Source organism: Bos indicus, chromosome 8, assembly GCF_029378745.1.
Source record: "Bos indicus isolate NIAB-ARS_2022 breed Sahiwal x Tharparkar chromosome 8, NIAB-ARS_B.indTharparkar_mat_pri_1.0, whole genome shotgun sequence".
NCBI lineage: Eukaryota > Metazoa > Chordata > Mammalia > Artiodactyla > Bovidae > Bos > Bos indicus.
In genome coordinates this window covers 80088236-80102490 of record NC_091767.1, presented here as the reverse complement: position 1 = coordinate 80102490, position 14255 = coordinate 80088236, and the positions used below count along the sequence as shown (strand labels likewise).

At 47.7% G+C, this 14255-nt stretch overlaps 1 protein-coding gene and 1 long non-coding RNA gene across 2 annotated transcripts in view; one reads left to right on the top strand and one right to left on the bottom strand.

Moving 5' to 3' along the window:
• LOC139184605 (uncharacterized) overlaps nucleotides 1-6985 on the bottom strand; it is a 65563-nt gene extending 58578 nt beyond the window's left edge. The window contains exon 1 of the long non-coding RNA XR_011568152.1: nucleotides 5989-6985. This is a non-coding gene — a long non-coding RNA (uncharacterized lncRNA). The remainder of the gene's footprint in view (nucleotides 1-5988) is intronic.
• A 996-nt stretch (nucleotides 6986-7981) lies between these two features.
• Nucleotides 7982-10357, top strand: GAS1 (growth arrest specific 1). The gene has a single exon (XM_070795075.1). The coding sequence runs from the start codon at nucleotides 7982-7984 to the stop codon at nucleotides 9023-9025; it is 1044 nt and encodes a 347-aa protein (XP_070651176.1). The 3' UTR covers nucleotides 9026-10357.
• The last annotated feature ends 3898 nt before the right edge of the window (nucleotides 10358-14255 follow it).

Here is a 14255-nt window from a genome sequence, read left to right as displayed (position 1 = left end):
CCAGGGTAAGCTGCGTGGTCCATTCATGGGGCAAGATCAGAACTAGGATGAGGTGAATGAAGTGTCTAGTGTACAGGATGTAAAGGTCACTCTCTCAAAGTCCCTGCAGCATCACTATGAAAGTGAACACTTCCTTAAATTTTGTATCTGGCTGCTTCACCTCCCCTTATCCTAGTAATGACCTTGGGCTGGGATTTCTCTTATATGCTTTCCATCACATGGCAGCTGTAGCTAGAGTCATCTAAAGATTCCACAGGGCTAGATATCCAAGATGGCCTTTTCACTCACACATCTTGTACCTTCTCACTCACATGGCGAAAAAGCTGGGAGCTCCCCAGCCATCCCTTTGTCTCTCCACACATCTTCTCTACATGGCAAGCCTGGCCTTCTTCACAGCATGGTGGTCTGAAAGCAGTCAGATTTCCCACACAGTAACTGGCTTCTCCAGAGCAAGCATTCTGAGAGGCCCAGGGAGAAGCTGCAGGGTTTTTTTGCGCCCTCATTGGATGGTCCCAGAAATGTCAGTCACCAATATTGCATTATATTGGTCAAAGTCATTAATGTCTGCCCAAGATTTAAGGGAAAAGAAATTAGACTCTGCCTCTTGATATAAGTAGCACAGACATAAAAGGATGGAGGACATTGATGGAGATGAATTTTGGAAAATACAAGCCACAGAAAGACCAGGCAACAAACATGTTCTGGGGATGGGAAAACAGAAGTGCTCCTGGAGCAAGCTAAGTTTGTGATGCTCATTAAGCAACCAAGTGAATAAATATACATGGGAATCAGAGGAAGACTGGGATTGAAATGATCAAATCAAGGGATGTAACTCAGCATCTAGGCACTGGATGAGATCACCTAAGGAGTGAGTTTTGAGAGAGAAGGAGCCCCCCAGCCAGTACAATGGGAAACAGGAGAATGCAGAGTCTCAGAAGCCAAACAAAAAAGTACTTTGAAGAGAAGGGTTATCATCATGTCATGTGGTACTGAAATGTCAGATAGAATGAGGACTGAGAAGTGATTGTTGGATAGAGCAAGATTTCAGTCATCCTTGATGAGAAAAATACTGTGATGAATCTTGATTATAGTGAATTGAGGAGACAGCAGAGAAAGTGAGTAAAAGCAACTTTTATAAGAAGTTTTAATAGAAATGGGGTAGTTACTGAGTGGGGAGTTGTGGTCTAGGAAGGGTTTGTTTTGTTAAGATAGAATGAAGTATAGCCTATTGCAAGTGGATGGGCATGATCCAGTAGAAAGTGCATTAAGAAAGCAGCAGAAGTAATTATAAAGAACATTTTGAGCAGGTGAGAAGTGACAACACTGAGCCAGACTGGAAAGACAGGAGTTGATAGCCAGTGAAATGACATTCCAATTACAGATTCGGAACTGGAAACTCTCAAGGTGACACAGTTATGGTAATGCTTAGGCCTAGGATACAGTTCAGAGCTGTTGCATTTATGTGAAGAAGTCAAGGAACTCAAGAGGTCAAGTTTGTCATGAAGAGTAGACTGGAGAGAAACCAGGGAGTAAGATGCTGAAACCATGAGGAAATGCACCCCTGAGGAAATTAAGCCTGAATGCCCAAATGCACCAGGAATGGTTTTATACCATGTCTGCTGAGCTGAGATGGAGCTATGTTCCCAGAATTCCTCCCCCGACACGGTTCCCTGTTGGTGTCAGCCATGAGGGGAATTTTGCACTAGATTTGGAAGAAGGAAGTGAAGCAGCAGCACCACATTCTTTGTAGACTCTGTGGCAGCTGGCACCCTTCCTTGCTGATTTAAATCTCCCCTTAGTTGGGATGGGTCAGCACCTGACCTGAGCTTCCCAAGCTCCCACCACTCTCTTACGTCGGCTTCTCTGAGTCCTGGACAAAGTGTGTATCAGCTCCAGGTTTGAAGCCACCACCTTCCCCTACAAGTTACCCCCTGAGGTACCAAGACTGGAAGTGATGAGGAAGACGCTAGTTCCAGTTCACCCCAACTGGGTCCAGCTTTCCTCACAAGTTGAAGTCCCAGTTTTCCTTTCCAACCACCAATCTGGCCAACTCCAGTGAATTCAGGCTGAACACCAGATACAGAAACAACAGACCATACCGCCCACTGCCCACCTATCACCCTTGTGGGAATTCCCCTCTCCATAATAAATCCGTCTGTCTTGCTCACAAATCCTGCTCTGGTCAAGCTCTGGCTGACACAGCATCCACTGTGATGGACCAACTTCTCCTCTGTGCCCAGGGTGGTACCGTTGCAGAACCAGGTTCATCTGCCTGACATGCGGCAAGGCAAACGCTGACATGCCAAGGTTTATAGCAAAGCGTGTATTCACAAGGCAGTCAAATGAGGGGACCCAAGAACACTTCTCATGTGCCTCTCCAAAGGTGAAGGTTCAGGGTACTTAAGGGATAAAGCTGAGGTGTGGGGAGCATGGGGAAAGGGGGTTGAAAGTGAGAAAAGGGGGAGGAATCATCATTCTACCCAGGTACATCTGAGCTACAGGTGTCTTCATGAGACAAGTGTTTAGAAAATGGCACATTAGTATGTTCTTAGGTAGAGTTTTGGTTCTTTGATGTCAAGAGGTCACAAGGCAGACAACCGAGCATGCTCAGTTGATGCTTGGGTGGTCTTAGCTGGCTACAGCTCTAACTGTACACAGCTGACTCCAAGTTCCTATAAAACAGCTTGGGCAAACATCTTATTGTTTGGGCTACATGACACCTGGGGCTTCCCAGGTGGTGCTAGTGGTAAAGAACCCGACTGCCAACGCAAGAGATGTACGAGACACCAGTTCAGTTCCTGGGTTGGGAAGATCACCTGGAGAAAGGCATGGCAACCCACTCGAGTATTCTTTCCAGGAGAATCCCAGGGACAGAGACTGTCAGACTGCAGTTCATAGGGTCGCACAGAGTCGGACAAGACTGAAGTGACTTAGAATGGAACGTGATACTTGGAGGACATGTAAGTTTTCTGTAGCAAAAATTAAAACGAGCTTGGTCAGTGAAGCCAGGTTACAGGTTTATTGTATGACCCTCAGTTTCAGTACTGGTTATACACCATACTTGAGGAGGAAAGAGATACTCTACTCATTTTCTGTCTTCTGTGGTTTCCAGGAGCAGTCCTGGTTGAGAGGCGCTGTGAGTGAAGTGAAAGTTGCTCAGTTGTGTCCAACTCTTTGCGACCCTATGGACTATACAGTCCATAGGATTCTCCAGGCCAGAATACTGGAGCGGGTAGCCTTTCCCTTCTCCAGGGGATCTTCCCAACCCAGGGATCAAACCCAGGTCTCCCGCATTGCAGGTGGATTCTTTACCAGCTGAGCCACAAGGGAAGCCAGAGAGACACTATTGATGGAGGAAGAGTCAGTGGGTGACTATTGGAGTAGCAGACAGCCACTCAAGGAAGATGAAGGTTTCCAGGGAGAAGGGGAGAGAATAGTTTGGAAATGGGAACAAGGGAGGAACAGCAGCCCATGTACTCCATTTCCAGGGCTGGTGGGAAATGGGTTATGGAAGAAAAATCAGCCAGAAATGAAGAACGTTTTTGAGGAAGGCTGCCTCAAAAGGCTAGCTGGGATGTATTTTTTTTCCAGCTTTGTTGAGATATAATTAATGTATAACATTGTATAAGTTGAAAGTTTACAATTTGACAATTTAATAAACATGTATACTGTGAAATGCATACCACAATAAGATTGGTTAACACATCCTTCACCTCACATAATTACCATTTTTTTGTTGTTGTTAAGGTGAGAACATTAAAGTTCTACTCTCATAGCAACTTTCAAGTATACAACACAGTAGTGTTAACTACAGCACCATGCTATACATTACATCCCTGGAACTTCCTCATCTCATAACTTTAAGTTTGTACCCCTTGACCAACATCTCATTTCCCCCAACCCTCAGTCTCTGTCGACCATCATTCTACTCTGTTTCTATGAACTTGGTTAAGACTCCACATATAGGTGAAATCAGATAATATTTATCTTTCTTTGTCTGACTTATTTCACGCAGCATAATGCCCTCAAGGGACATTCATGTTGATACAAATGACAAGATTTCCTTCTTTTTTCTTTCTTTTCCTATGGTTAAATCATGTTCCATTATATGTATATACATAAAACCACATTTTATTGATCCTTTCTTAGCCTGCTGATGTACACTTAGGTAGTTTTCTATCTTGGCTACTGTGAAAAATGCTGGAATGACTATGGGAGTGCAGATATCTTTTCAAGATAGTGATTTCATCTCCTTTGGATAAAGTATTCCAAACTGCAATTGCTGGATCATATGGCAGTTCTATTTTTAATTTTTTGAGGAACCTCCATTCTGGTTTCCATAATGGTTGCACAAGTTTATATTCCCAGTAACAGTGCATGAGGGTTCCCTCTCCTCTATATTCTCACCAGCATTTTTTATCTCTTGTCTTTTTGAGGACAGCCATTCTAACAAGTGTCAGGGGATAGCTTTTGTGGTATGATTTGCATTTCCCCAATCATTAGTGACATTGAGCATCTTTTCATGTATTTGTTGGCCATTTGTATGTCGTCTTTAGAAAAATGTCTATTCGAGTTCTCCATTTTTTAATCAAATTGTTTATTTTTTTTTGTTATTGAATGGTATGAGTTCCTGTTATATTTTGCATATTAATCCTTTATCAGATATGGGGTTTGCAAATATTTTCTCCTATTCTGTATGTTCCAGCTGGTTTTAATTAGAGCAAGAAGGTGGAGACTCAGCTCAGAAAGCAGCTTGGGAATATGCAAGATTTTGCTAGGAACAAATTGAGACTCCAGTTGAAGTGGGATTTGAGGGGGTGGGGTGTGGGGGTAAAAGCTCAAAATGGGAATCATGACTTAAGCTTAAGTCAGCTTAAGGGATGTACAGAGTGATATGGGGATTAGTGTGGGGGTGATGAGAGAGGGCTTGGAGGTCTGGTGGCTGTGGCTATCGATGAAAACCTGGATGTGAAGCAAGGAGGTACTCAGTCTCTGGGGCCGATGGGGGAGGGGGCTCATTCCTCCTTCTATCTCATCATCATAGCCTCCTTTTCAAAAGTTTGGTCTTTCCAGCTGCTGAAAGCCATGCTGGCCTGAAATGCCATGAGGCAGAGGTGCTGAGGTGATTCCCCCAAAGTTCTCAAAGCTCTTTGCCTTTCTGAAATCCCACTGAGCTCTATCAAGGCCAGGATGGGGGCTACTTTTACAAAAAAACAACAAAACATGTGGACCTCTAGAAAGGGTGTTCTCAAACGCTGGTTCCCAACAGGCAGCAGCAGCTTTCCCTGAGAATTTGTTAGACATGCAGAGTCTTGCTCCCCACCCCCACCCCAGTCCTACTGCATAAGGAACTCCAGGAGAGGACCCAGCAGTGTGGCTTTAAACTAGGCCACCAGGCGAGTCTCAAGCTCACTAAGGTTTGAGACCCACTATTCCAAAGGAACTCAACAAACCAAACATCAGTTTAAAATGCAGCTGACTGCCGACCTTGTTCTTATGAGCCTTAAGTCACAGCGCATTAAACGTGAAAAGACTTCTTCAAGGGTCCAATCTGGCCTTGTACCTTACATGTGAAAGGTTCAAGTCAAGGGAGTGTGACTTGTCCAAGCCCTCCCGGCAGGACGGATATTACAATTCCAAATAACCAAAACAAAATAAAAACAACAAAAAATGCCCTAGAATCTGGGAAGTGGTTGTTCCAATGGGCCATCCAGTTGCAGACTTAATATATTTAAATATAGATTGCTATTGTTTGTGCGTTCTCCATTATTCAAGTCAGAGCAACGAGGTCTGTCTTACTTCACCCTGGCTTTTTAAGGTTTATTTGGTTTCGTTTTGTTTTGGGGAATTGCTGAAATGCAGCTTCCTAATGCAGACCCTGAGCCTCTGAGGAATGCAGCAGGCTCCGCAGGAACAGGAGGCTTTCTGCAGACTGATAAGTCTGCAGACGCTGTGTCTCTATTCTAACTTTTGCCATTTCCAACTCACCGGGACCCTGGGGAGAGGCGGACAGCCGAACGCTGTGTGTACTGGAGCCCCGGCTGCCTCGGCTTCACCAGAGATTTAGCCTGAAGTTTTGTGACAGATGGAGTTGATAGTCTCTCCACGGAAAGGGGAGGAAAAAAGCGCCAGTTTTTGACAGGCTGCAGACGCCCGGTGCCTCTGGTGGTCGAAGGCTGCGTTGCGCCGCAGTTAAGGTAGTTTGCAAACTCCCGCGCCTGGATCGCAGAGGCTGCTGTAGGCGGCGGTTTCCCTTAAACCGAGGGAGACTGAAACATACGCTTGAATAGAAACCTTAGAGGATGCCAAACTATCCCCTTCCTCTTATGTTCTGACTGCGGCCAGAAGGTACTGCGCAACATCCCTAAATATTTTTAATGTGTTGTTTTTTCATCACCGTCCGTTAGAAACTTTCCTTCTTAAAAAAAAAATTTAATTTGACTTATTGGATTTCTGTCTTGAAAATGACAATGCCTGGCTCCAGGGCCATACCTGCCAGATCGGTAAATGGGAACCAGGGTGCTGAGTGGGGGCTGAAAAGGGTGGTGAATATTGATATCCCCCTAGCTAAAGCATTTGCCTCTTTCTTGTGTGTGTCTGGGTTTTTTTTTTTTTTTTTAAGTTTCAGAGTTCCACATTAAATTCTCTGGGTTCTCTCCTCCCCGCCGTGATGATCCGGCAAAGATGGGGAACTCGGAAAACAAACTGAATTTTGAATTCAGTCGAAAGCACAGATGAGGGCCAGGCAGAATTAATAAAAGTACCAAATAAATAAATAAAACAGAAGAAGAAGAAAGGAAAAAAAGAAGAACCAAACAAAAAGGACCGTGGCCAAGCCGGATGCAAACAGCTGCCCCTGAGCCCGGCCCGCTGGTTCCGTGCGCGGGCAAGGGCTCCACATCCGAGCCTCCTTAAGAGTAGGAGGAGCTCCCGGGCCTCTGTCAGGCTCCTTAAGCCGTTCCTTTCAAGCCCTGAATGCCTGAATGTGAGCTGCCCACCACCCTCCCCGCCCTCCCCCACTCCGCAACCCCACTCCAGCGGCTCGTAAAAAAAAAAAAAAAAAAAGTTTCAACAACAACAGGCGGGACCAATAGCATCTCGAAAAGCCGGGAAAGGGGGCCGAGCAAAGGGCGAAAGAGAGTGGAGAAAGGAGAAAGCGGGCAGGCTTGGAGCGCGCGGGGCCGGGGCTCGGCGAGCCGGAGGAGCGTTGCTAATGTTTTTGTTTGTTTGCTTTTCCATGCATGCATAATGAGGGGGCACCGCGGCACCACGCGGGGGCTCCCGGCCCACTTTTGTATTTAAAGCCTCGCAGCGAGCGAGTCTGCAGCCGGGCTCAGCGGATCCGCTCCCCGGGCTCCTTGTCACCCGAGAAGCCGCCGCCGAGGGAAGCCCGGGAGCCGCTGCCCTCCCGCCGCGCCGAGTTTCCCGTTTTCCCCGTGCCGCCCGGAAAGAGCTCCCCGGAGCCGAGGCCGGGGTCGCCGCGGGCGGAGGGGGAGGGGACGCGGGCGGCCGGGCCGCGGGAAGGCGGGCAGCGCCCGGACGCGAGCCAGGAAGCGGCGCGATGCGAGAACCCGCGGCGGCGGCGCGGCACTGAGTCCGGGAGGAAGGAGCCGCCGCGGCCGCACAACGGATCTGCAGGGGCAAAGCAAAATGCACCCGCGGCGCCGCGCGGTCCCGCAGCCCCGCCGCGGCCCCGCGGCCAGCAACCTCCGAGGGCGGCAGTGAACGCCTCCCGCCACTGCCGGGGGCCGACCGGAGGGGCTCTCCACGGCCGTGCACTTCTAGGAAGACCCCGCAGCCCAAGCGAGAGCCGACCTTCTGCAAGCAGTGGGGCAACAGCCGGCGTCGCGCATGGATTTATGAAAACACTCATGCAAGAAGTTGGCAGGACTGGGGCAAACTTTTCCGCCGGCTTTGCGTCCGCCGCTCCCCGCGCCTCGTCTCCTTTCCGCTCCTCGCCCGGCGGCCGCCGCTGCCCGCGATGGTCACAGGGCTGCTGGGCGGCGGCGGCGGGGCCCGCAGGGGAACCGTGCCGGGCGCCTGGCTGTGCCTGATGGCGCTGCTGCAGCTGCTGGGCTCGGCGCCGCGGGGCTCGGGGCTGGCGCACGGCCGCCGCCTCATCTGCTGGCAGGCGCTGCTGCAGTGCCAGGGAGAGCCGGAGTGCAGCTACGCCTACAACCAGTACGCCGAGGCGTGCGCGCCGGTGCTAGCGCAGCGCGGCGGGAGCGACGTGCCGGGGGCCGCCGCCGCAGCTGCAGCCTTCCCGGCCTCGGCGGCCTCCTTCTCTTCGCGCTGGCGCTGCCCCAGCCACTGCATCTCGGCCCTCATTCAGCTCAACCACACGCGTCGCGGGCCCGCCTTGGAGGACTGTGACTGTGCGCAGGACGAGAATTGCAAGTCCACCAAGCGCGCCATTGAGCCGTGCCTGCCCCGGACGAGCGGCGGCGGCGCAGGCGGCCCCGGCGCGGGCGCGGGCGGGGTTTTGGGCTGCACCGAGGCCCGGAGGCGCTGTGACCGCGACAGCCGCTGCAACCTGGCGCTCAGCCGCTACCTGACCTACTGCGGCAAGCTCTTCAACGGGCTGCGCTGCACCGACGAGTGCCGCACGGTCATCGAGGACATGCTGGCCATGCCCAAGGCGGCACTGCTCAACGACTGCGTGTGCGACGGCCTGGAACGGCCCATCTGCGAGTCGGTCAAGGAAAACATGGCCCGCCTGTGCTTCGGCGCCGAACTGGGCAATGGCCCGGGCAGCAGCGGCTCGGACGGGGGCCTGGACGACTACTACGACGAGGAGTACGACGACGAGCAGCGCACCGGGGGCACGGGCGGCGAGCAGCCGTTGGACGACGATGACGGGGTCCCGCACCCGCCGCGCCCGGGCGGCGGCGCTGCTGCGGCAGGCGGCCGCGGGGACTTGCCCTACGGGCCCGGGCGCAGGAGCAGCGGCGCCGGCTGCCGCTCGGCACCCCGAAGCGCCTGGACCCTGTTCGCCTCCATCTTGCTGCTCCCGCTGCTCTTTTAGCCTTCGCGCCCCCCGCCGTCGGCCACGGGAGGGTCGGCGACGGGGCACCTGTGGCTCGGGGACAGAGGGGTGGTCGGGGATTTTTTTCCAAAACGTTTTCTAGGTGGTTTCTGCCTAGCTGATCTCCCGCCCTCGACTTGTCGCAGGATCCTTGCCTCCTCTCCGGAGCAGGATTTTTTGGACATCTTTCCCTGCCCCCATTCCAGGCTCCAGAAACTCCCCGCAGAAGCCGGCCTAGCTCCAGACCCCTGGGATGAAACTGGCCTGGCAGGGGGACAGAACCGTAGTCCTGGACTCCGAAGAGAGGATGATGACCAGTGGGGCCTTAAGAGTTTCAAGGGACTGGGTTTGGAGCGGGAGTTTTGAAGAAGGATTTATATTTGCATAGGGACTGTTTATTAGTATTTCTTCTGGGGGGGGGGGGGGTCGGGGTGTGCCGGTATCGACTTTTATTGTGGCCAGTGAGGACATTGCAATCGTAATTGATTCTCGTTTACTCTTGGTTTCCGCGCCCAGAATTGGTTTTGTAAGGGGGGGGGGGGGAGGCGGGGGAGGTGAGGGCATGAGAAGGGTTAATTTTCCTGAGTTTGGATAGTTTTGAGCCCTTGACTTTAATTTCATTGCCACCACTCAAATCTCTTAGCACATTGCTTAGGATTAAGGATCCAAAAATGCTATCTAGAGAGTTGCTAGTGGTGTTGAACAATGCAAGTTTTTATTTAAAAGAGCTCTGCACTGCCATTTATGAAAGCCTCTTTATGATGTTTGTTTTGTTGTCATTTTTGTTCTTTACACCAAGAAATTGTATGTACAAATATGCAGAGAACATATATTGCCTCTGCTTTTATCAGGGCGCTCACCCCTGGTACTTCGTATATAAAATGTATTAAAACTGGGATTTGTTACCAGTTGCTGTATTTTGTATATAGAATTTTTATAAATTGTATGCTTCAGAAATAATTTATTTTTTAAAAAGAAATTAAAAAATTTAAATCCACATCCATGGTACACCTTTCTTGCCTGAAATGTAAAGAATCCATTTGTCACCAGGGATCCAGAACCACCATCAATTGTGAAGTTTGCTCTATCTAGAACAGTTTAAAAATGTACAGTGTATTTTATAGATTTGAAGTTAACATTCTTATTTTCAAGAGAATTTATGAACATTGTAGAAATGTATAAATGCATTTCCAAACTGCCTTAAACATTGTATTTTTATAGACTTAAAAAAAAATCCTATGTTTTAAGTAACTGTGGCTTTGTGTATTTTTATTTTTTGGTTATTTGATTTTATTAAAATGTGTACATCAGTAAAGAGTTTTAAATAATGAATATGGTGTAGTTACTTTCCAGAGTCACATTGTGGTTAACCCAATAATGGGTGAGAAGCAGGGTGGAGGGGCCACTGGGAATCTATCAACCATCAACTGAAATTAAAATACAGTACAAGACTAGAAATGAGGGCTATTATTTCTGCCTTCAATTTAATGAACAATTAAACATCTGTAAATGAGGCAGCTAAAAAGATATAATTTGACTGGTCTCCATTGGTATTTACATTTGTGGAGAGGCTTGGCATAGTTTGGGGCTAACCCACACATCTCTTTACCCTCCTTCCTTTCCACTGGGACCCCCCCTCTTCACCCCCACCCTCTGGAGTCTCCTCTCTGGCTACTAGAAGTCCTTGTCCTCCTACAATCAAACATGCCAATAACATCTGTTACCAATAGGTCTTAGGAAACCTGGGAGATTCAACTTCAAAGTCATTTTCACACTTTGGGTGAAAAAGTACAAAATTTTGTTACAAAACATTCAGGCGGGCAAAAGTAAACACACTGGGGAGAGGAACAATTACCAGAACTTGTAATATTGTTGTGAGGAGTTGTTTAGCAGTGGGCTGAAGGCTGGGTTCCTGCCAGAGCTACTGATCTACACTCAAACGCCCTTAGATAAATAATTACACTCTTAAGCTGTGTCGAGTGCTGATACACTTGACCTTGTAAATAGAAATGTTTGCAGTAGGAATAAACTCCGGCATTGGAAAATCTTTTAAACATTAACACAAAAGAGAGCGCTCTGTCCTCTGGGGATTTGAGTCTGAACCTCGCCAAGCTAGGCACTTGCAAGGGGGAAAAAAAGTTTATTTATCTTCTATTCCTGGTGTTTATTTAAAGCTTTTCATTTTAAACTCGGTGATTGGAAGGCAAGTCAGGAGTTTAAAAGTCACCACAAATAAACTTTGTCTGAGGGGTCGACAGATTAGCAAGATCTCCTGTCTCTTTATATGATATTAACATGTGCTGAGAAAACATAACCAGATTTCTCTGCTGCCTGAAGTAATTAACAAAGCTATGCCCCCTTCCAACTTCCTCCCACTCACTCCCACCCCTACATTGGAAGTTTCTTTTGCCTCTAACTCGCTCGGCTTCGAGGCATTTCTTAGTTCATCTAAAACCAAGATTCATATATGTATGGCATTAGAAAGCCTGAGATAGTTGTGGTGTCAGTCAGCCCAGGAGAGTGGTGTGTGGCTAGAACCGGGTCACCTGAATGGTTGAGTAAACATATTGTTAAAATAAAGCTGAAAGCGTTGTTTCTTTGGTAAGTGAACAAAGAGTATTCCAAGAGACTTGTAAATGAAATCAGCTTTCTTTACAAAACCAAGAGTTAGCAAATGCTTCTGCATTTGTCCTTAAATATATTTAAATCATCTCCTCCTGTTATTTTAACACATTCTTGACTAAAAGTTAAGTCTTTGTCCCAGTAAAAGGCCCAGTTTTCCCCAGTACGAAGTAAAAGGCATTAGCACTAGAAAAGGCCTGATAATTAACTGCTACAATAAACTCACGACTTGATTTTACAGGGTCCTGTCAAAAGCATCTGCCTGGAGTAAATCAACACAACTCACTCTTGGGGAGCGCGAGGACTCGAGGCTTTTTGCTTTCTTCTTTGGAGAAAGTGAACATTGATCGGTGGTCCATTTTAATTTAAACAGTTCTACTCTGGAGCCTAGGAGCCCCCCTCAGCCCTCTGCAGACCTAGTGAATTCCAGAACAGGTTGCTGAGATGTTAGGTTCCTGGATTATAGGTTGCCATCTGCTCCTGGGCAGAAAAGATTTTTACAGATGTTGACATCTGTAATATCTCACGCTCTCAGGGGAGCCTTTGGAATTTTGGACATTTGAGAAGGCCAAATGTCTCATGGAGAATGCCTGGAAGTACCATTACTGAAGGCAAGGGAGCCTTGGCTTTTCCAGGGTAGTGTTAAAAAGCACCCGACTTCTAACAGAAGTCTTCCAGGGTGAGAGCAACTGCTTTTTGGAGTTCATGGAAAATCTGTGTCCTCCCGGCCGCTCCCATTTCCCTGTTAGCAGGTTTGCATTCTCCGTGACAGTTGATTTGTCTTTGGAGGCACTTCAGTGACAAATGTTTAAGGGAGTGTGGGACAATGGTGGAGAACAAGGGGGCAGTTCATTGAGCTGACAGTGACCATACAGTAAATGGAAGGAGGTTCAGGCTTCACTGCTCACCCAAGCACACGGCAACGCTTTTGTGTATGACCACAATGGACATAACATAAGGTCTCTGTTTATTTTCAACAATATCTAGCAATGTACGCGGGCAATACACGTGTGTCAAGTGGGAAATGGCCAGAGGGAACTAAATTCTTGCACTAAGTAGCAGGATATCCCTTAGCGTGGGCAGGGTCCTGACGAATGTCCATAACGAAGGAAACCACACGCTTCAGGGACCACCATGCTCTGACACGTCTGGGGTGCACTGCAGCTCTCCCAGGGGAGTCCACAAGGGTGAAGACAACTCATAACCAGCAGTCTCTCTGGATTGAAGAGTCATGAGAAACCATGTAGAGTGGGAGGTTCCTTCCTCACCACTCCAGCACCCCGATTCCTCCCAGCAATGCTGTGTTGTATAAAATGAAAAGAGAGGAGTGTACCCTGAGAACTTTCCAAGATTGCAGACTCAGCACTGAAAATCTTCCCACTTTCAACTTTGCCTTTGCGTGATTAGCTCACAGGTTTCAACAGTGGAAGTTCTCCAACTTCCTCATGTGACCCTTTTTGATCCCATGAAAAAGAAAAGCACACATGATTTGGTTTCTGACATTTTACACCAAGGACCTTCGGAAACAGGGTCAGTTGACCTGGTCTCTCCCAGCTCCCCAAAGCAAGGTTGTTGGGAAGCATCTTGTTACAATGCCCATGGCCCAGGAACAGTTCCAGGAGGCTTGGGCTTCCAGTGGGTCTAGCAGCCTTGTGAGTTAAGTAAAGTCAGAAGTTACTGTATTCTGTTGGAGAGATTGCTTCTGCTGGACAGTTGAAAAGCTTCACCCTTGACTATTTGAATGACATAAGTAATGTGCTATTAGCATAAATACCTTCTAAGTCATCCATTTAATCAATTTCTTAAATAACAGAATGATCTACTACAAAATAGTGGACTGTATACACTATATTTTGGCACAAAGATGGTCATTCTCCCACTAGTAACCAGGGGCTCTAAATAAATGATTTCAACAATGTTTTATTAAAGGACGACAAGAGCCCTCCAGCTGCATTAATCGGGGAGAAGTCGAGTGGCACTTTTGTTATGGAAATGTTAAGCACATAATAGCACTGCCAAACAATGTGCAGCCACTTCATTCTTTCAGCCATGCTGACACCTCTTAAAGAGGAACTGCAGGGAAGGATGTGGGAAAGATTTGCTTTGCGAGAAAGCTTTCAGCTAATATTTTGGAGGGCTACCTCCAAACCCTGTGTAATATGCATGCAATAGAAGCAAGAAAGGCTGCTGACATATTGAAAGTTTCCTTACCTTATTTCGGGAGCTTCGGTTCCTTAAGAAAATCATATATCTACATTTTTTTGACATGGCATTTGTCAAACTTATATTTGGGTGATTTGGTAGTGCTGCAAGTCCAGTTTTAGAATGTGGATCAAAGACAGTTTCTCTCGATGGTGCTGATATATACTGTAGTAGCTTTACTGAGTTCCCCTTAAGCAAGCAGGGTAAGTCTGCAAACAGGTGTAAACACACGTTGTCAAGGACATCTTCAATCTATTACCAAAAAAAATAAGTCCTATTATCTATTTCCAGACTTTATGGACATCTTTATATTCTCTGGTTATCACTATGAACTTTTCTGTTTATTTCTATATTTAAATATAAGATATTTGTGGGTTCTCGGGTGCTAGAATGGAGTCATTTTCTC

Excerpts from the sequence above, each read along its gene's own strand:
- GAS1 (XM_070795075.1), top strand. The coding sequence starts at position 7,982 with ATGGTCACAGGGCTGCTGGGCGGCGGCGGCGGGGCCCGCAGGGGAACC.